Source organism: Cynocephalus volans, chromosome 6 (genome assembly GCF_027409185.1).
Source record: "Cynocephalus volans isolate mCynVol1 chromosome 6, mCynVol1.pri, whole genome shotgun sequence".
Taxonomy (NCBI): domain Eukaryota; kingdom Metazoa; phylum Chordata; class Mammalia; order Dermoptera; family Cynocephalidae; genus Cynocephalus; species Cynocephalus volans.
The window spans coordinates 42892072-42914243 of record NC_084465.1 but is presented as its reverse complement, the minus strand read 5'-3'; the positions used below and the strand labels follow the sequence as shown (position 1 = coordinate 42914243).

At 37.3% G+C, this 22172-nt stretch overlaps 1 protein-coding gene across 2 annotated transcripts in view; it reads left to right on the top strand.

Annotated features, from left to right (window-relative positions):
- ZNF277 (zinc finger protein 277) overlaps nucleotides 1-15515 on the top strand; it is a 129921-nt gene extending 114406 nt beyond the window's left edge. For both annotated transcript variants that reach the window (XM_063098748.1, XM_063098747.1), the window contains exons 7-12: nucleotides 398-530; nucleotides 6813-6880; nucleotides 8446-8542; nucleotides 11074-11116; nucleotides 12371-12545; nucleotides 13977-15515. In XM_063098748.1, coding sequence (XP_062954818.1) covers nucleotides 398-530; nucleotides 6813-6880; nucleotides 8446-8542; nucleotides 11074-11116; nucleotides 12371-12545; nucleotides 13977-14163 — 703 coding nt within the window. In that variant the 3' untranslated portion in view covers nucleotides 14164-15515. The remainder of the gene's footprint in view (nucleotides 1-397; nucleotides 531-6812; nucleotides 6881-8445; nucleotides 8543-11073; nucleotides 11117-12370; nucleotides 12546-13976) is intronic.
- Nucleotides 15516-22172: the final 6657 nt, after the last annotated feature.

Sequence of the window (22172 nt, the reverse complement as noted above, 5' to 3'; positions counted from 1 at the left end):
TAGGATATAACAAGCCATATGCTAATTATTATATACATTAGGGGCAGTCAGTGCTACACATCATTATAATTGTTTGAAGAACATACCTACATTTTCATTTTAGAATAGATTATTCGACTAGTAAAGCACCAAGATAATTTTTGGATATTAATATCTTTGTCAAAGTTTTAACTAAACAGCCAAGTTGGCCAACTTAGCCAACTACAAAATTGACCACATCAGGCATTTTACAAAGCCAAATGCATTAAATGAGGAAATTCTGACAAGGATGGTGTATCCCATTTGAAGATTCTGTGTGACCTGAAATGAATAAGTACAAAACTCGACGATAAAGAGCTATTGCAGCATCCACCCAAGAGAGTTCTCTAATCTATAAGTGTTTGTATATTTCTCTTAGTTTGCAGTGCTTGTACTGTGAGAGGACCTTCAGAGACAAAAATACACTTAAAGATCATATGAGGAAAAAACAGCATCGTAGGATCAATCCTAAAAACAGAGAATATGACCGATTTTATGTCATCAATTATTTGGTAAGTCTTTTCATAATTTAAAATTTGTTTGCAATATTGCAAATAAAATCTTTCTAAGGGCCAACTAATATTTGAATAAGCAGTTAGTACGAAGGTCAAAATGTAATTGACAGACACTTTCAAGCAGTGATAGATTTAAAATGGATAGTTTACAAAGCTTGATTTGATTTGTCTTTGATTTGGCAGGTGTTTATATAGTAAAAATGTCACGTCTCTAGAATTCACAGTGAACAAAAAAAAAAATACAGCATTTGTATATTTATCTACCATCCCCCATTTATTGTATTATGTATTAACTGGAGGCTAAAGACTTCTATATTCTATTCAGAAAAGATTTGTTGAACACTGTACGTGCTAGGTGCTGTGCAAATCTTCACTCTTCCCCTTTCTTCCTACTAAAAAATCCTCCCTTTCCCCCCACCAAAAAAAAAAAAAAAATTTATCTCTTTATTATTCTCTTGGACCAACTTGTTTTTTAAGGGAAGTTTGAGAGAAACCAAGCCATTTTATTAAGGAAAAAGACCTTTATTTCTTGCCCAGAAACCTCAATACCATTTGCTGGCCTCTGTAGATAACAGTCTTTTTGAGATAAGAAGAGAAATTCAGTTGGAGACAAATGTTGCTGGGGGGATAGAGTACATTTGGAAATATGGGAGGGAATTTTGTTATTCATTCACCTTTTTTTTTTTTTAATTTTTAATTGACACATAGTAATTGTACATATTTACGGTGTGCTCTGTGACATTTTGATACTTGTATACAATGTGTAATGACCAAATCAAGTTAATTAACATATCCATCACCTCAAACATTTACCATTTCTTTGTGTTGGGAACATTCTAAATCCTCTCTTCTAGCTAACTGACAGCATACAGTAAATTGTTGTTAATTATAGTCACCCTACAGTGCTATAGAACTCTACATCTTATTCCTCCTATCTAGCTGTAATTCTGTATGGAAGTGGATTTTTGGCTGACGTGATGACGCGTGAGTGCTACCAGCCCTGCCCCCAATCCACTCATTTTGTAATTGCATGTAACAAAGGAGTGAAACTCCTCATGTAAAGAAGCGGGGAGGAGGGTTAATCTCAAAGGGATTGGAAAAAAGATGGGGAGTTCTGTTTCTAACTGGCACTTTTCTTAAGCCAATAGAAATTGATTTTTTTTCTATCAATATGAATGAATTAAAATCCAAACTCATTGACCACAGAAGGCTAATTGAATATAATCAGCCATTTTATCTGTTGGATAGAAACAAGCATGTCCTGAATTATGTTGGAAATCTCTGCTCTCGAGTGGAATTTTTGTCTGTTCTATCTAATCAATACAGTGCTCAACTAAAATTCCCCTTGAGAAGCAAGTTTAACATGTGTTTGAAGATTAACTCTGGGAGGTTGCCGTGGTTTGCTGCAAATGTTTTATAACCAGCTAAAGGCAAAGGCACCTTTTGAGTCCTTCAGTCTTCTCTTGAAATCACTCAGTCATTACTTCCTAGAGCAAATGCTGCTTCAGGGCCCAGCCCAATCCAATAGTGAGTGGACTTCAGTGTTAGCTGTAAGAAATATTTGGCTACTGCAGCAAGCTATGAGAGCAATTTAATAGTTCTTCCTTCCAGGGCTCTTTTAAACTAGTATTTAAGAGCCTGGGACCAGTGGAAAAATGTATAGCTGGAGCTTTTTAGAGGAGACTTCAGAGGATCTGCTCAGTCATATTCTGCTGGCACTTTAGAAAAGTATGGTGCTTTACTCTCTGGGCATCAGGTAGTATGACTGTCAAAACTGAAACCAGCTATCTCTACATGAGCATAATAGATTATACTGCCCACAGAGTGCCCAGCTTTGATGCGGCATGAAGCATGGCTTGAGAGAAGTACTTCAAGATAATGTAAAGGCTTTAATAACATGTAAAATGAAAATTAAATCACAGCTTTAGGATAATATTGATAGAATTCTTTTTTTTTTTTTTTTAACTAGCATATATTTGATTACTTCGTATGGGCCAGTCACTATCCTAGGTATTTATATTAAATAATTTAATCTTAATCATGTCCTTATTACACAGGTATTATCATTAAGCCTATTTTATAGATTAAAAATCTGGGGCACAGAGAGGGTGAATAATTTTCCCAAGAGCACATAGCTAAGGCAAGTTAGTTATCCTCTGCATCAGTTTCCTTCATTTTAATTGAGATAATACATCTTATGATTTGGGTTAAGTTTTTTGGTCAAGCAATGGTGATGAATTCGTAATGATGTATTCACCCGCCTTTGCCTATTCTCTTTTGTGACAAACTAGAAAGTGAGCAAAAGTCAAAGTAAAGCTGACTTTAATCAGCATTTTAGGCTCTAACCTGCAACCTTAGCCTTTTCAGCCCTGTATGCTTTCCTGCTGAGGTAAATAGCCACCAACAGTAAGAAGGATTAACAAAAAGAAAAACTAAAGTGCGTTATAATGCCTTAACATATGGAAATGATGTAAACACCTTTAAAAAGGATTGAAGAAGCCAATGAAGTCTCTAAAGATGTATAGTGCCCTAAACTAGAGGACCACTTACCAGAGGTATCAGCCTTAATTACATTCTAAGAATATTGTAAATAAAAAGTGTGATAATACATAGAATGAGTATATAAAAGACTATTCCAAATACTAATAGCGTGTAGTTAGAGAAAAATGAGGGCCAACAGTTTCTCAGCATCCTTTTAGTTTTATTTTAGACCCCATTAATGAATATTTAATATGAATAACATAAAGAGTAAATCATTAATGTGAAGAATAAATTTTTCTAAAATTTTACTTAAGCAATGAATAATAAGAATGCTTTATTATTTAAAAAAAGAAAAAGAATGAGAGACATTCACTGTTCGTTCCTCTGAGGGAAAAGGCTGATGTAAGTGCATGAGAGTAGGCAAAAGATGGAATTGTTGTATTAGTAGTCAGTGTCTGTACATCCGTTTCTTACATCCTTTTCCTTCATAAGCAATTTCATTGGCTTTATTCATTCTACATACATTTGTGTGCCTTCCAGGTACCAGATGCTGGAGCAGAAAGAAAAATATTGCTGACAGGGTGGCTGAGTTCAGTCACTACTCCCAAAGAGTTTAGAGGCTGGTATGAGAGACAAACATGTAAGCACATTAGTTTGAACACCTTGTAATGGTGTGTACAAAGTCAGCGTTTGACCTCTCTGATAGTAGTATATGCAGTATTTGAGTCATCCACCCAGAGTTCCTCACCTCCACTTCCAACACCTATAGAATTTCCAGTGCAGCAGAGATGGGAGCATCCAGGCTGTCCGTAGCAAGATGCACTCTAATAGTCATCAAAAATCGGAGAGCCAAGGGACAAAGAGGCTGTTTTTGGCTCTTCTCTGAGCTCAGCAAATTGGCGGGTTCTTTCTTCCTTCTTAGGTGAGAGAATTTCCATGTTTAATAATTCATATCAGTTTCTGAATAATAACAGACTTGCAAATACATAAAAGGTTCATTTCATAATCTGAATTATCTACATAAATTCTTACTATGTTTTCTCACAAGTGAAAGGGTTCAGCAGACAGTGGGGATAGTTAGTGGACAAAGGGCCAGTTAATTTCACATTCAGATACCCCTGCCTCAGAGGGCGACAGACTGCTCGACGTCAGGGGTCCGGCTCCATGTGTCTAAGGTGTTCATGTTTCAAGCCCTGAGTTTTTCTAAAGGGAACTATTTTTTGCTGTGGTTTTATCATTCTTTGATTTAAATTTTTTTATTCTTAATTTACACTTAATTTTTCATAGTTTTGTCATAGTTCTAATGAAATAATTTATGTACATTTAAAATGCTTCCCTTTCTGTGTTCCTAATGGGTTTTTTGTATAAGTGTGTGTGTGTTAGGGTGGAGGGGTGCTGGGAGAAGGGGATATTTTTCCTATGTTTTTTCCATCCTCTCATTGCTCATAAACCGTCTGATGCAGGGGTTGGAGGGGGTGTTCTGAACATCTTTACTGACATGCCTTCCAAACTTTGTTTTTCTTACATTCTTTGCTTTCCTGACATGATTAGCACGATGTCTTAATTAGAGAGTTATGTACTGGGTTTTTTTTCCCTCTTTGGGTCTTCTTGTTCCTGTAATAAATCATATATTTAAGTGTACCAAAGCAGAGCACTCTAGGAAAATCTGGGCCATTGTCATGTGCAAATTGCCTATTTCCTAATATACTAATGAACATAGATTTCCATTTTCCTTTCTAGTGTGGTAAACGGTTAATGCTATATTACCCAGATAAATCCCTACATGTTGTGCTGAACACTGAGGAAGTTGCAAAATAATGCTTTGAGTTTGGAAGTTTGATGGTAAAAGATATTTTTTGTTACTTTTGGATCAAAACATTTATTGATAAGCAACATTTGCTGATATCATTCAGAATGGTAATATCACAGATGATATTACCATTGAATAGTATCATTGAATAGATCATTGAATAGTATCTTGCAGCTATAAAAGTAAGACCTTAAATCCAGGTCCAGAGAGACCAAGTAAGGCATGTAAGATTTATTTCTTCACCAGAAATTCTATCAAGGATCCTGTGGGCAGTGTTGAGGCCTTACCTTAATGTTTTGTAATGAGGTTCTGACACTTCATGACGACTCTGGAATGTATATTATAGAGTTCAAATTAACTATCTCTAATGACGTTACGGTAGATCTCTGTATGTCTGTTTATGCATCATTTAGCTGATAGGTAATGACAGCTTCAAAACGTCTCATTAAGTTGATGAATGATAGACTTTCTTTCTCCCCCTAAATCATAATGGCAGTCATAGTTCTTTGTTTTTAGCTAAATGAATACCTTTATTTGAGAAAAAAAATAAAGGGTCACTGTGTTTATAACAGGTTGACACTAACCATAGTTGAGCTACTTGAAAAGGTGCCCATTAATGTTCCTACATCCCTCTTTGGTATACTATCTGCTTTTGCACGGCACAGTGGGGTGTGGAACAAAGACAGAAGAAGAAAGGAAGAAATGGCTCAAGGGAGAAAAGAGAAATAGACCAAAAGAAACCATTTCTTCTCATTACTCCATAAAGTTTTGCTGAAACTGTGACTAGGCTTGCCAGACATTGCCCCAAAAGGGTAGAACTTTTTCACTAACTGTCGGGAAAAAAGGAATTTGAGTAGGTATTGGAGTACTTTCTAATGCCTGGTACCGTATGCTTTATACTAATTCATTTCATCACCTTAGAAAAACCTTTTGAGATAGAGTCTAAATTCACCTCAAATTTTTAGATATTTTTCAATTACAATTCAACTCAAAAAATACTTTTTATTACCTATTGTATGCCAGCCAGGCTCTGAAAATGTAGCAATGAACAAAGGCCATGTCCTCATGAACATTCTAGTTGGGGGAGACAGATAGCAAATAAGAAAACAAATGGATATACAAAATGTTTTCAGGTAGTGGCCAGTTCTTTGAAGAAAAGTAAAACATGATAGAGGAATAAAACATAACTTGGGAGAGGAGTGTTGTTTTAGACAGGGTAGTGAGAGAAAGGCTGAGGAGGTAACATTTAAGCAAAGACCAGAATGACTGAGCTATGCAGGTACATGGAGGAGTAGTGTTTCAGGCAGAGAATGCAACAAGTGCAAAAATAGCTGGGTGGGAGCAAGCAAGCTGTGTTCAACGTAATCAAGGTATGGCAAAAAGACCAGTCTGGCTGGAGCAAATTGAGGAAGAGAAATGTGTTAGGAAATAAGGATGGAGAGGGAGCCAGGGAAGAGCATGGAGTTCTTACAAGCCATGGTACCCTGAATTTTGTTCTAAGTGTGATGGGAAACCATGGCAAGGTTTATACAAACAAGGAAGTGTCCTTTAGAAAAGTCACTGGGGCTGCTGTCTGGGAAATAGACTGTAGGGGACCATAAGTAGAAACAGTCCATCTAGGAGATTGTTTCATTGTCTCTACCAGGAGACACCAGTGGTTTTTTTAAAAGATCCCCAACAGTTCTAATATCCATCCAGGATTGAAAAACACTGATTTAAACTTCAAAAAAAAGAACTTGGTTGAAAGGATATTGCTGCTTCTCCAAAATGAAAAATACTCAGAGCATTTTAGTATATATCATTCCTTATCACTGAAATAAAATTTTTAATATATCCTATTTGTATTGTTTCAAAGCCATTTGAGTAGGTTTGGTGGGGTTTGTTTTGGGGGGTGGGAGGTTAAGTTCTCTGTCTATTTTCTCCCTCCCTTCCCCTCTACCTCCCCCCCAACCCCAAAAATCTCTAATTCCTTTGTTCTTCCTACAAAGGAACTTGGAAAATCGTGGGAAGAAGTTCAGTTGGAAGATGATCGGGATTTGCTAGACCATCAGGAAGAGTAAGACTTCTTATTGTTGCTAATTATAATGTTTAAAGAGTAAAAAAACAATTCTTTAGTTTGGTTTAAAATTATCGTTTTGAAGAGAGAGAATAAAAAGAAAAAATCTCTTGAGCCATGCGTTCTTTCATGTAATATAGCAAAAACTTGAATTCAGAATAACTTTGGCATATAAGTTACTAAAGACACTTTTATTCTAACTAAATTAAAGCTATTAATTGAACACACAGACAATATATAAATCAGATAAAAGTACATTTTAAAGTGTTTTGCTTAATCAGTTCATTCCCAGACCTTGAAGTGATATGATCTTTGAATTCTCCATGTTGCTTGTCATTGGAGTAGAGAATATAATTGAATTGAAGTTAATCTTGTTTTGTGTTCATCCCACTGATGACTAACTTAAAACATTCATAACTTCTTGACTTGAAATTATAAACTTGAAAAGTATTCTTTTCAATCCAAAGGGATTCCCTTTTATTTATTCTTTTTTCGGTCAAAGCTATTTAGACTTTTTTTCTCTCCCAGGATTTTGAATTAATATTATTTTAATAGTGAAGTAAAACCCAAAGTTGGAGAGTTGCCATTTGCCAGATTTCCTTGATGCATAGAGATTCAGGCAGAGAGTCCTCCAGACTAGAATAAAAACATTTATTTCCTATTAGGACATACTAGTTAGGACATTTAATGGGTAAATGTTGAAGTTTTAATGACACAAAAGTTTGTAAGTAGTAATAATCATAACCTGGAAGAGATGGGCAGGTGACTCTCTCCTAAAAGGATACAGTTAGGGAAAGTATTTCCTGTTTGCTTTCTAATAAGGAAGCTTTGGTATGAATTGGGTTAGGTTGTTCTTCAGAGTCATAGCAGCAATAATTTCTGAACTTGCCATGAGAAATCCTCCCCTTTGAGTTTGAATGGGCGGTTTCTCATCTCCACAAATCTTCCTTACTGGCAATTTTCCTGGTTTGGGAATGACAAGATGTTGGCAGTATTCCAAAAAATAAATGCAAGGAGGAGGGGAAATGGTAAAAGGGATCCTGTATGCTTTTTCAGTTTTATATCTACCACCAGATTTAACACTTGCCCCATTTAAAATCATCAGTATTTCCCTCATAAAAGATATATGGTTTGCCTTTTAAAAATATGCTGTTTGTCATGCAGAAACACCTCGGCATCACACTTCACAGCGTGTGCACTTAGTAGTTGTGATTAATGAGAGAGAGCATCACATCTCTTGATATGTCTCCTTTGCAAATTAAGCCTAGTTGTCTCAGAAAGACATTGCACTAATGTTATAGTGAAGTAGCTTAGAAGAGAGGCAAATATGAGAAAAATGGAGCAGCACCTGTTTGCTATTTATATTAATTTCATGGTGCTGCTTTGAATTTCAAAAGCAGTATAAGAAAGTCATAATATGATGTGACAGTCTTTACCAAAATGTCAGAGTTGAAAGAGATTGGCAGGGTTTCCTTGGGAGCAGAAAGTAATACCAAGTCACTGTGTAGTACACCCTCTTAATGAAGGAATCTCCATATTTTCCTTTTTTTTTTTTTTTAACCCAGTGACTGGTCTGATTGGGAAGAACATCCTCTCTCTGCTGTCTGCCTCTTTTGTGAAAAGCAAGCAGAAACAATCGAGAAATTATATGTCCACATGGAGGTGAGATACTTTTATTCACTTGAGGATTTTTTCGTTCTGACAGGAGAAAGCTGATAATAATTGCACCCTGATTGGCTTATATCCTTTAGTTTCTCAATAAAAGTGCTTTAGGCAAAACAGAAAAGACCAGCCTAGTTCATCAAGGAGAACCATAGCTCTGGGCAATTTAGTTAGTACAATTAACTGGACCTGGGAGAGCTGTTAGTGTGAGATTTCACAGACCACTAATACTGATACTAGAGGAGAGGATCTGGGGAGGCCAGTAGCCGGCCTCAACCCACCCTCTCCTGTACGAGGTTCCTGATTTTGCCACAGGAAAGAATTCAAGAGCAGAATCACAGTAGAAAGTGAAAAGAGGTTTAATACAGAGAATAAGAAATACAGACTTCCCAGGGAAAGTGCAGCCTAGCTCCAAGACTGAGCAGCGGTGACAGCAAGTTTAATACAAAAGTAAGAAATATATACCTCACAAAGTTTAGCCTGGTTCGAGACTGAGCACAGCCTGCCAAAGGCAAGTTTGATACAAAAAGTAAGAAATACACACCTCAGGCAAAGTGTGGCTGGCCCCAATGAGAGTGATCAAAAGCCCTGCCTTCTTCCTGAATTTGACTTTTATAGTTTTGCTATTTATACATATTCATAATATCTAATGAATATTCGACATAGGGGTGGTTCCCAGTTATGTAACCTAGTTTTGCACATGTTGAGTTGGTCTCTTTTAGAGCATGTTCATTGGTCAAATTCCATCAGGTGCACCAAATATATTCAAATATACTTGAATATATTCATTGCCCTCTAGCTCCTCCAGTGGGAAGTAATTTAAGGGCTAAACTCATTTTTTACTGAACATGCTTGGCTAGCCACCAAGGTTACATAAGTCTGCCTCCTGTGGTCTCAATCTGCATGTGCTGGTGCCAAAAATAAATGCTACAGGCCACCGTAGCTTAGGACTCGGAGGCAGGGCTTGAGTCCTAGGGGAGTGGTTTGAGGCCCAGGGGAGTGGTCTGAAACCCAAAGCCTTGGAAACTGAGCACCTCCTATCTCAGTGCCATCCCATCTTTGAGATGCTTACAAGATAACTCTGGCTCAGAAGGTGGGATCTGCAACCACAACTAACAGTACCCAGGAGATGGACAGGTTCTGAGTCTTTCTCCCCTGCTTCCTGTGCTGGTGAATGAAGAGGAGAGCAAGAAGAGAGGACACTGCCATTTACAAAGCCCCTGGGAGAATGGGGGAGAGGGGAGTGGATGGAGCCGGTCCAGGCTATGGTCTCACAGCTCCTTTGGGTACCAAAATTTGGAGAGAAGAAATTTGTGAGCACTCCCCGTCCATGCTTTCCCTTCTGGAGGCCATTTTAGGTTATAGTGAAGCTTGAAGCTGATGGTTCTAAACCTTTTTTCACCCCAGTATACCTTAGAGGTGGCACACTCCCTGCACCTCTGATCTTCAGCTATACACTGAGGGTAGGGAAGGAAAACATTTAGTGATTCATGACAGTTTCACAGCCTGGGAGTAGAGGGATGATTATGATAGAAAAGTATTGCTGGATGATCCTGATATTCTTCTCCCCCCCCGCCTCACCCCCCAGCTACATCTGCCAGTAGCAGACCATGCTCTCCTCTTGCACCCACCCTCATTCAGAAACACCATTCAATAGAATAAGGACCTAGAAGGTGTTAGAAAGGCCATGGGCATTTACCATTATGAAAGCAGAGAATCACTTTCTCTGAAACAGGTTACCACTATTATGTGTGTATTGTTTCCTGTGTTTAAATTTAATTCATTCCTATGTCTTTGAATTGAAAGGAGCCTTGGTATCCCTACTCTGTGTAGGGATTCCCTTTTCAGCATCCTTGACAGGTGTCATTAACTTCTGTTTGGTAAATTTCAATGATAATGTATCATGAATTCCTAATCATCCTGCATATGGTGCTGTACTAAATATCACAGTGAGTTAGATGGTCTTTATCCTCTGTGAACTTGTAAGTCAAAACATTTATACAGACAGTTGCAGAGCAGAACAAACAGAATAAAATAAGCTCTGCATTGTGAAAATCAAAAGGAAATGTAATTTGTGGGAAGATGTGAGTGAAGAAAAAACTTTCAGGTTTAAACAATATATTTGACCACATAAAATGAAATGCAGAATTTGTAAAATTACCTACCTCCTTGCAGAGCAATGAACCCATATGTATCCATAATTCTAGCCCAGATGCATAGTATGGTAGAGCCATATCATACCTACACACTTTTGTAAGACTGCAGAATGCATACATAGTAAATTGTAAAAACTGTTGCTATAATCTGTGAATAATTAAAACGTTGTGATTAACATGGCTTGTTTGGACTATGCTTTAAAAAGCTGTTTGATGTGGAGGGAAGTAGTTAGATTTAGAAGGCTTCAAAAGTAGAAGATGAACTCAGACTGAGTTTCTAAAGTACTCAAACTCCTGTGAATAAGCTGTTTATAACTTCAGTCTGAAAGATTAAGTAATTCATATGCTTACAGATGTATTCATTACTTTTTTAAGGATGCACACGAATTTGATATCCTCAAAATAAAGTCAGAACTTGGTAAGTTTGATTCGGAAGTTGTTTTCCATGATGCTGCATTTTTTACAAACCACCATCCTATAAATGATGCCTGTGTTCAGTAGCCGTGATTGGAGAGTGCACAGCCAAAATCTGTCTCTGTCCAGATGGTCTTAACAGATATCGCTTAAGCACTGATTCTCCACTATTTTGAACTGTAATTTTTAAATATGGCTTTTGGTTTCATATAGTTTTTCTTCCTCTTTCTTACATATATAATTGCTTCAAATAAAATAAAAGTTAATAGTTAATATCTATCATAAAGTGGAGGGGGCCAGAAGAAAGCATGTACTTTGAAGTCAGACTAGAGTTCATATTCCAGCTCCAACTCTACTGGCTTTGGGCTTCGAGTCAGAAAAATGTTAACAGGGAATGAATAATGTATGTAAAATACCTACTGCACTGCTTACAATGCAGCGTAACTAGCATTATTTATTACAAGTGTACCCAGTTGTCTCATTCTCAGTATCACTATGATAGAAGGATTTGGGGCATTAAGACATAAAGTACTGACTTACTAATGGATTTAAGGCAATGAAAACCTCACTTCTCACATCTAAGCTCAGTCACTGCTTTCCTAGACTCTTGGATGTGCTACTTTGCCTTGCTGCTCTTACAGACATGTATATCATTGTATATGTAATTAGCTTAGTAGTCAAGTACATGGGCGCTGGGGCCAACACCCTGGTGTCAAATCCTAGCTCTGCCACTTTCTAGCTGTGCAACCTTGGGCGGTTTCCTAATATGTAATGTGGATAATGCTACCTATCTGATAGAGTTTTGTGAGGATTAAATGTACAGGTTAAATACCCCTTATCCAAAATGCTCAGGACCAGAAGTGTTTTGGATTTCGGATTTTTTCAGATTTTGGAATATATGCATTATACTTACAGGTTGAGGATCCGTAATCCCAAAATCCAAAATGCTCCAATGAGCATTTTCTTTGAGCATCATGTCAAAAACTTTCAGAGTTTGGAGCATTTGGGGCTTTAGATTTTCGGTTAGGTATGCCCAACCTGTGTTAATACATAGAAAGTGATTAGAATAGTGCTTAGCACATACGCCCTATGTAAGTATTGGCTGTTATTATTTGGTGTCTGTTATTATGTTTTATAATGTAATTGTACTAGTTTTTCAGGTTGGTTAATAAAGATAAGCAGCTCCTTTAAGAAACTTTAACAGTGCAAAAACAAATTTGACCAGTTGTCTAATGATACAGTATACTGTCATTTTCAGGACTAAACTTCTATCAGCAAGTGAAACTGGTCAATTTTATTCGGAGGCAGGTTCACCAGTGTAAATGTTATGGCTGCCATATAAAGTTCAAATCCAAAGCAGACTTAAGGGCTCACATGGAAGAAGCTAAACACACTTCACTGCTTCCTGAAAGAAAAACGTGGGATCAGCTACAGTATGTACTGCTCAACTAGACATATGCTTCTTTACTCTGTCTCCTTTATTTTATTCCTTCATTTAATTTCTTTAAATGTAAAGAAAAAAGGAATACATACTTATCATAAAAAGTGAATATCTTCCAAGCCTTATTTTTAAAATAATTCCTCTTTTACAATTGAAACCAGCTATTTCAGAATTTGTGGCGTGGAGATAGATATAGATGTAGATAGATGTAAATGTAGATATAGATTTTTAAATTATATTTTGTTAAAAAAAATATTGTAAGCATCTTTCCATGTCAAATACACATGGTGCTGCATCATTTTTAATTGTTGCCAATTATGCCAGTATGGATATACCCTAATTGTTAGGCGTCGGGGTTGTTTTTTGCTTTTTGCTATTATAGTGATAACAATGAATATCCATATGCTTACATGTTTTGCACACTTATCTAATTTAATTTAGATAAACTCCTAGAATTAGAATTACTACGTCAAAGGGTATGCACACTGCTAAGAATTTTGACATATATTTTGCATATGGGCACTTTAAAAGCATTAAGTAGTTGGTCATCTGCTGTGTACCTATTGAGATGTCAGATTCCCAGGTATCCTTTTCCAGTTCAACCTTTCAGGGCCTGGTCTCACATTCTGGTTAACCTCAGCTGAGGAAACCTCTGAGAGGCTGTGAGGTTCTAGCTCCTCAATGCTCAGGGAATGTTAAAGTCCCCCAGAACTCCAGCTAAAGGCTCTAGTTTTTTCCCCTTAGAAAATCTCAGATTCGTGGAAGCCAAAGTCAGCCATGGATTAAACTAGTACCCTGTTCCTATAATTCTTCTTATAGAGATTGAAATCCAGGGTACCTCAGAAGTAACTCCCAAGTGTACCCAGAGAAGGAACCAGAATAACAAACTTAAAATTCTATAAATTCATCACCTAAAATGAAAGAACCAGTAATAATATGGTTGGAAAACAAAACACAAAGGGAAACATAATTCTGTTTAGCAGATATTTGAAAGTTTTGTCTTTGAAAAAGTAACTGTATCTGAACTGTGTTAACCTGTTGGGAAGAACTGGGACCTTTGAATACAAATGAGAAAGATACAATTTTTAGCTTCATATGAGGAGGTATAATCTAACAACTAAAGCTGCCCAGAACTGGAGTGGCTGCCTTTTTTGATAGTTTGTTTCTTATCATGGTAGACGTCAAGCAGAGGCAGAATGGCCAGATAGCAAGTATACTAGATTCAGTAAGGCTTGAGGTCAGCCAGTAAAGGTCAAAGTGAAAGTAACTCAGAAGTTGTCTCCAATACAGCCTTTGCAAAATGCTGTGAAATTGTTGGTAAGGAAACCTAGCAAAATTATAGTAATGTGTATGTTCAGCTGCCTGGAAATTTTTTGGACAATTTATTAGTTTGGTTATTCAGTATATCTATGGTTGTTTTCAGGTATTATTTTCCAACCTATGAAAATGACACTCTCCTGTGTACACTGTCTGACAGTGAAAGTGACCTGACAGCTCAGGAACAAAGTGAAAACGTTCCCGTCATCAGTGAAGATACGTCTAAACTGCATGCTTTGAAACAAAGCAGTATTTTAAACCGGTTGCTACTACAAGAGTGCTTAAAAAACTAGAAGAAACTGCCATAGAAGCGATTTTTCATGTTTTTCTTCTATGAGACAGATACAAAAAAATAGTTTAACTTTGAACATCAGCAAGGAATAGTCCTTGGTGAAATAAATTTTCAAAAAATGAATGTTCCTTTCAAAAAATAAAGTAGAAAAATAAAATGCAGACTTTTTGTATTTTGGCTATTAAGTTTTATTATGTGATCATCTTAATGATCTCATTTTATTAAACTCATAACTATCTAAAATAAGGAGGACATGCAAATAATAAAGAAAATGTTCAAATTATTTATGAAGCTGATTTTAACTGGTAGTTTCAGTCTCTTCCCCACAGGCTTTCTTCATCCAGTAAGTCACAAAATTTGACAGTGTGATTTCTATACTTTATTGGTTAAGCTGTAAATGTGGTGACCAAAAGAGGAGCCACAGAAGAAAGGAAAAATGGTTGAAGACCTGGATTATGCACAGTGGACACTATTTTAGAATAATCAAGAGCTGGCTATATTATCATTATTGCTTTCTGCCTAGAGTTGTCAGATTCCCTAGAAATGGACATCAGTCCTGTTAACTTCAGTTTTCCCTGTGATGTATATATTGCTAACAGATAAGTAACATGTTTAAAAAAACATAACCACAATACCATTATGACACCTAACCAAATTAACAATAACTTCTTAATATCATCAGCTTTCAGTTTTCCCCAACCTTTTCAAAAATGTCTTTTTACACTATTATCAGTTATGGATCAACTATTGTGTGCTTCCTGATAACATGGCCTGAAGGACAAAAACGTCACTTTTGTGGCTTTCTACCCAAAATGTATAACCTGAATATAATGAAACATCAGCCAAGTTGAACAGTCTAGAAGATAATCGGCCTTTAACTTTCAAAAATGTCAAGATCATGAAAAAGACTGAAAAACTGTTCCAAATTAAAGAGGCCTAAAGAAAGCGCAATGTGTGATCCCAGATTGGATGCTAGACCAAGAAAAAAAATGTTTTTGTTTTGCTATAAAAGACACTAGTGGGACAAGTGGCAAAATTTGAATAAGATCTATAGTAAATGTTGTGGTATTGGTATTAATTTCCAGATCTTGATGATTCTGCTGTGGTTATGTATGAGAATGTCCTTGTTCTTAGGAAATACACAATGAAGTATTTAGAGATAAAGGAGCATTTTGTTTGAAACTTATTGTCAAAAAAATAATATGGATATATTTAGAGAAAATGATAAATGTGGTAAGATGTGAACATTTAGGGAATCTAGATGAAGAGTATGTGAGAATTCTTGGTACTGTGGCAACTTTTCTGTAAGTCTGAAATTATTTCAAAATTAAAAAGATTTTATTAATCTTTTTACAGTTGGTTTGTTTAATCAGGTTCCAAGTGAGATACATACATTGCATTTGGTTGGTGTGGTCCTTACACTCTATAGTAGTTCATGCTCTCTTTTTTAAAATTTGCCACTTTTTTGTTAAAGAAACTATAGTCTAAAGATTCAGTTCATCTCCTCCCACTATGTGGTCCTAAATGGACTGTATTTGTAAATTACATAGGCTCTGAGCATGGCTTTAGATTTCCAGTACTCCAGCTCCGCTGACAACCATAGAAGTCTTTTGTTGAAAACCAAGCAAACAGAGAAATGAGAGCCTTATAATGAAAATTGTCTCAGTTAAAGATACATTAAGTGAAATTGTTTTAAAATCAAAGGTTAAGATGGCAATTAGTCCTATGCCTAAAACACTCCTGTCTCTAGGAATCAGATTTGTTCAGGAAATCAAGGAATGTCTTGAGTGTTTTCTAGAGTGTACTCCAGTCTTAAAACATGATCAATGGAAGAATAGTAAAGTAAGAATAATTAAGCTGAAGAAGGAGAAAGCTTTTTTGGAGAAAAAGTTGATATCTTAGAGAACAAATCAGATATAAAAGGCGAAATGAAACTGAAGGACAGACTAGCAGATAAAAAGGAAAAGATTATGTAATTAGGGCTTAATTCGTGTGGTTATTTTTTAAGTGAGTAGATATTTTCGGGTTTATTTTAGGACAGAAATGGTAACATGGACCCAAAGAAATCTAACAATAAAAGTAAAATCTCAGCAAACGGTACTGACTCTCCCAGACAGAGCAAAATGCTAGGCCACTGCTGGCAACGTACTCTCTTAAAGGTATGTAGAGATTCCTTGATAATAACCACTGGGGAACCGCTTCTTAAAGACTGGGACAGTGATACCAAGTGTACCCAGAAAGACTGGACAATTTGCGAGGGAAAGCTCAGTCAGATGAAAGGAAACTATTTAAGGAATTATTGAATGAGTTTCCAGATGTCACTATAATTATACATAGGAACACAAGTGCTGCCTATGCCCAGAGAGAACACGCCTGAGACATTTTTAGAATTAAGACTTGAAAGAAAGCAACCAGAAAGATGAAACGTAACAAAAGAGAGCCAGGCAGGACAACGAAAAATGGAATGGAGCCTGGATTAGCTGTCAGTCCAATCAGAAAACCCATGCCAGTTAGGACTGTCTAACTTAGAGAGACAAACCCTCAGGTGGCCAAGGGTTTTCTGAACAATGGTTACTTTTGGCAGACCAGACATAGTGACTTAACAACTGAAGGCTTCATTAGACAAAATCTAGAATGGAATGTTAGAAAAGCACATGTCCGGGCCAGAAAGGAGAAAAAGTAAAAAAGTTAAAAAAAAAAAAAAAAAAAAAAAAAGCTGTCAGATCCTACAAATAGCATTAGGCCCATATTTGTCAGGGAAGGAAAGGGATCAACTTAAAAAGTCAGTTGTACTCTGACATACTCAGCCATTCCTTTCTAGAAAATGTAAAGGGAAATCGCACTGGCACACATCCGCTATTGCTGAAAAAGGCAGAGAGAAGTAGTGCAGGAAGCCTGGACCAATCCAAAGCCAGGGAGGGCCCTGTGCTGAGGAGACTCAACAGAGGTATCTGTCCTCACCAGGTCCCAGTGCAACTAGTCTGTAGTCCAGTTGCTCCCAGTATTGATTCTCCCTTTCTTTAGTAATAATAAAGTTGAATAGAATATACATAGCTGCCTAGCATGAAGACTACATTTCCCAGCCCTTCTTGCAGTTCAGTATACTCATGCATCTAAATTGTGGCAAATGAGATGTAAGCAGGAGGTGTCATGTGACAGCTTCCAAGAGTCTCCTTAAGATACTGGACACAAACACCCTATGCTTTGCTTTTCATCCTGTCCTCCCTCCTGTTGCCTGCAGTGTAGATGTCTGCATATGGGACAGTGAGATCAAAGTTACACACAGTGGGGCATCAATGTCAAAGGAATCTGGATCCCTGACACTACGGAGGACTACAACAGCCCTGGAATACTGACCTACACATTTACGTGAAAGACATAAACTTCTGCCTTTCCCCTGTTATTTTGGGTTGTCTGTCATTCATAGCCAAACTTATTCCCAACCAATACATCTAGGGATCCAAGCTGCAGAAACATCAACAGCAGCTTTAGTTCAGGAATATGCTGCAGATATTTTCCAGCTGAAACAAATGAGGGGATGAAAGGAAAACTACCCTTAGAAGACAGGCTTCACAACAACTCCACAACAGAAGGCAACAGCAGGAACCACTGTGGCAAAGAACTGAAAAGCTAACAGAGAGTATAGAGACCATATCATTATTTAAAGCCCAGACTTCATGGATAAGGGAATGTTGAAGATAGGGGCTCAAAGGGAAATGAAAGTTAAGAGATTCCCAAGATGCAGAATGGGAACAAAAGCCCTCTAAAGACAGACCTTGTGCCTGGGCTTGCCCTCGTTACCTATCTCTAAACTTTGCAAGAATGCAAATGTCACCCTGAGAGAAATGTCTGTGGATTCTTCCCACAGGAGTGATAAAAAATGTTAACTTCTTGAAGGAGATTCCTCCCCATCAAGTTTAAGTTTACAGATGAAGGATTTCAGATAACAACATAGATGGACTAGCATCCTGGGAAAGCTGAAATTGAGATATCACTGAGTCTGTGTTATGGAAAGTGCAGGGTTCTGGAAACATCATTTTGCCTTGATAACTACTGGAAGATCATAGAATTTATTTGTTTTCTTTTGTTTAATGTTGGTGTTATGTGCTTTAATGATACTCTTTTAAAAGTGAAGTATACTCAGAAACTTGGTGTTTAACTCATTCAAGTTCCAAGACTCTGGAAAAAGCCACAATAGTACTAATGGGACACGGTCCAGGCTGCTGAAAGAACCACAGTGCTATCCAGGCATCAAGAACCCCTGCAGTTCAGGAGGAGTAGAATCAGAGATTGGGAAGGGTGAATTTTAGCCTTTAATGTCTTTTAGCTTTAACTCAAGCAGAAAAGAGAATCTAATCTTTGAACTTTAATTTCTCCCCAGGAAATTCACAATGATAAATGTTATATTTAAATTTGGGACATCAATATTTCACTGGAATGTTTTTCATTGAAACATCTTTATGTTGTCATATTGTCTCTTTGCAGAACCTGTGAGAGACTGTTCTGAACAACATGATTAGACATAATTAGGAATGGGAAATGAAATTGGAAACTTTCAGCTGGGGTTCAGCGTGACCCTTGAATTACTCCTATCACTTATTTGCCTTCTGAGGGCAACAACAGCTACGCTCTTCACCTCCAGGAGAATACACAAAGAAAGAGTAGTTGCCATTCGGGTGGGATGGTAGCCTGCATTCATGAAGGCAGAAACAGCACTGTCCTGACAGATTGCTGATCTCCTGCAAATGAGATGGTCACACTCTTGATTGGCTTTGAGCTTAATGGTTAAGCCCAATGAGCAAAGAACAAAAACCTGAGGAGTGTTGGAAAGGGGGAAGTTCTTTTCCCCTAAATCTTGTTTCCATGAGAAGGGGACTTCATTAAAAAACATTTTGGTTTCTTTCTGCCCCTCTCTCCCACTCCTACAAGGGAGATGGAGTGAATTTTCTGACTAGAAATTTGGAGAACAGAAACTAGACGTCTGTGTCTCAGCCCCTTCTCTTTTTTCTCTTCAGAATCTGCCTGTCATTAGAGAGAACACATCCTGTTCAGCTCCTCCATTCTGCAAACTTTAGAATGGCAGATTCTGCCCTGCAGTTAGAGGCCTGAAGTTGTCCAACACTGTCTGTAACTGTTACGTAAGTCTGCCTAATTTGGGGTTACAGCATTAGAAAGCACACTTGCCCACAACTATAAGCCATGTTTTCCAGTATCATCTTAATTAGCAATAAAGGTGATATTTTATATTCATCTGTTTGACCATTCATCAGCTGGTCCTTCTAGAAGATGCACAAACTCTCAGGGATGGTGGATGTCACCAGGATTACTAAGATACCACCTTTCGGAAAGTTACCACTAAATACATTAAGTCTAGTCAGTCAGGAGGCAAGATAGCTTCATTCTACATAGAAGACAGGACAATAAAGCCAGAGAATTGGTGGCTATAATATCACTGATGAGCTACCTGGACACAGACTTTTCGAAAGACTATCAGAACGAGGGTCTTTGGTTGAGTTCCACCAGAAACAGACATTGAGAAAAGAATTAGAGTGTAGGTCATTTATGTAAGAAGTAAACCCAGGAAGTATCAGTTCAGGAAGTGGGAAAGTAAAAAATGAAATGGAAGGAACACAAAACAGTGTGCATTAACGAAGAGGTTATTGTTATGGAACTGGGACCCAGCCTATATGAGGACCCCTGGGAGACTGCATAGAACACTTTCAAGGGTTGTCCCCCACCCAACACCACCACCAAGAGGCAAAAAAGTTGTGTATATATATATATGTGTGTGTGTGTCGATATATATATATATATATATCTACAGACACACACACATATATATACACACACAGAGACACACACGCACATATATATATATTTTTTTTTTAAAGATGTTTATCTTCATCCAACTCCCACTGGTTATAGGTTCAGGGGCACTAATTCCCTGGCATTTCCAGCCTGCCTCGCACATTGGTCCAGCATCCTCTAGAGGCTGGAGAACACACACAAAGTCTGAGGAAGCTGTAATGAAAAAGAGATGTGGGCAGAGCCCTGACAGTAACCGCTACAACTATAGATGTTGCATTACCACAAAAGGAAACGTTTTATGTAGAGCTTAGCAGTCTTCACATCTTTTTCATATATCATCTCACCTGTCACTCAAAACCCAGTGTTATGAGGTATGTAGCCAGGAAGTTTTATCCTCATCAGGGGTAAAGAGAGGATGAGAAACAGGATCAAAGAGATGGGGACTTGCCCAAAAGAAAAAAGCACAACAAAGTAATATCCAATAATATAATATAAATGGGAATTTGAAATGAGACAAAACCAAGTCCTGATCTTTTTTAATGAATGGAGGAAAAGCAATTCTTTTTGAGAGGATGGAGTAGACCTTGCAATCAGCACAAGAATGAATTTTTTTAATGCAGTGCTTTGCTGAATTTATATGCAAAATTAGCACACCCAGTGCATTTCTGTCAAGGGCATCATTTTGCAGCTATTTTGCTTACTGTGCAAAAATAGCCACCTTACATCCTTGAAGTTTGACTCAACTCTCAATAAGCTTTAGATAATGAATAGCTAGAGGATTAAACCAGGAGCTGCAGTTGCACTCTTAATGCTTATAGTTGATATTTTGAAAAGCTAAAGCATGTTCAATTCCTGATGATAGCAATTTGCAAGATTGAATGGCATGTAAGCATGTTAATTCAAACTAAAAACATTCAGCAAAGTTAGTATTAGTTTCACAATGTTCTAAGAATCAAGTGAAGCCGTGTCCTTTTTGGCTTATAAAATTAGACTACAGAAAAAGATTTTGAGGGATATTCTCAGTCAATTGTTGGATAAAAAGTGAGCAGTAAATCAAACTAATAAAACCATAGATTGTGGTTTTGGTGTTTTCTTCATTTGGAAAACATTGGAAAAGAAAAATAATATGCTGTGGCAAAGTGTAAAAAAATTTTAATTACAAAGAGGAGGAGAAAGTGAAAGTAAAAGACAAAATTATTAATCTCTTACTATCACAAAAAACAGCCCACTCTAACACCTCCATCATTGCCTACAGGGTAAAGTCCAAACATTGGAATTTGAGGCCCCTCACAGTCTAGCCAAAACTGCCTCCTCCATCACCCAATCCATCACCAAGTCCTGTCACTTCTACCTCCAAAATGCATCTCAGTCTCTACCACCATTGGCTCTGGACTGAACTACTGTAGTAGTTTCCTAACTAACGTACTTCCTTCCTCTCTGGCTCATCCAGTCTGTCCTCCTCATGGCAGCTAGAGTTTTTTTTTAAAAATCCTTCCATGTGTAATGGACTTTCTTGGTTACTAACCCCATATCCATTCCCCCTTTCTTTCCTTATACCTTCTAAATTCTTTGGGGAACCACTCTGCTCTCATTAAGTAGCAGCCTTGCCATTAGGATAGACCCCAGCCCTAACTCCAAGGGGGTGCAGAGTCCTGATTGGAGTAATAACTTCCCTCTCACTGCAGAGACTGGGTTAGGGATGGGCAGTACCTAAACCTAAGCCAAAGGTGATAGCAAGTCCCTGATCACTGTGGCCAGACCAGGTTGATCCCATTGGGGAAGTTGAGGATTTCTTTTTATTTTATTTTATTTTATTTTATTTTATTTATTTATTTATTTATTTATTTTTAATTTTATTTTGTCGATATACATTTTGGCTGATTATTGCTCTCCATCACCAGAAGAGGATTTCTGTTGAGTAATTTAGGGAAGCTAGACTCTCCCTTTCCTTATGAAAAAAAGAAATACATAACACTGGTTGCTGCAGAAACCATCCTGCAACCTGGAGAGAAACTTATTCAAGGACTTTCAGAAAAGAACACAGTCAAGAGAATTTCTGAGAATGAAGCAGGACCTTAACCTAAAGGCAGTCCTCCTCTGGACTTTTCATTTACTGAGGCTGAAAAATCCCCCTATTGTTTAAACCCTTTAAGGGAGTTTCTAGGACAAGCAGTAAAACTTCCCAGCTAATACAAATGGCTT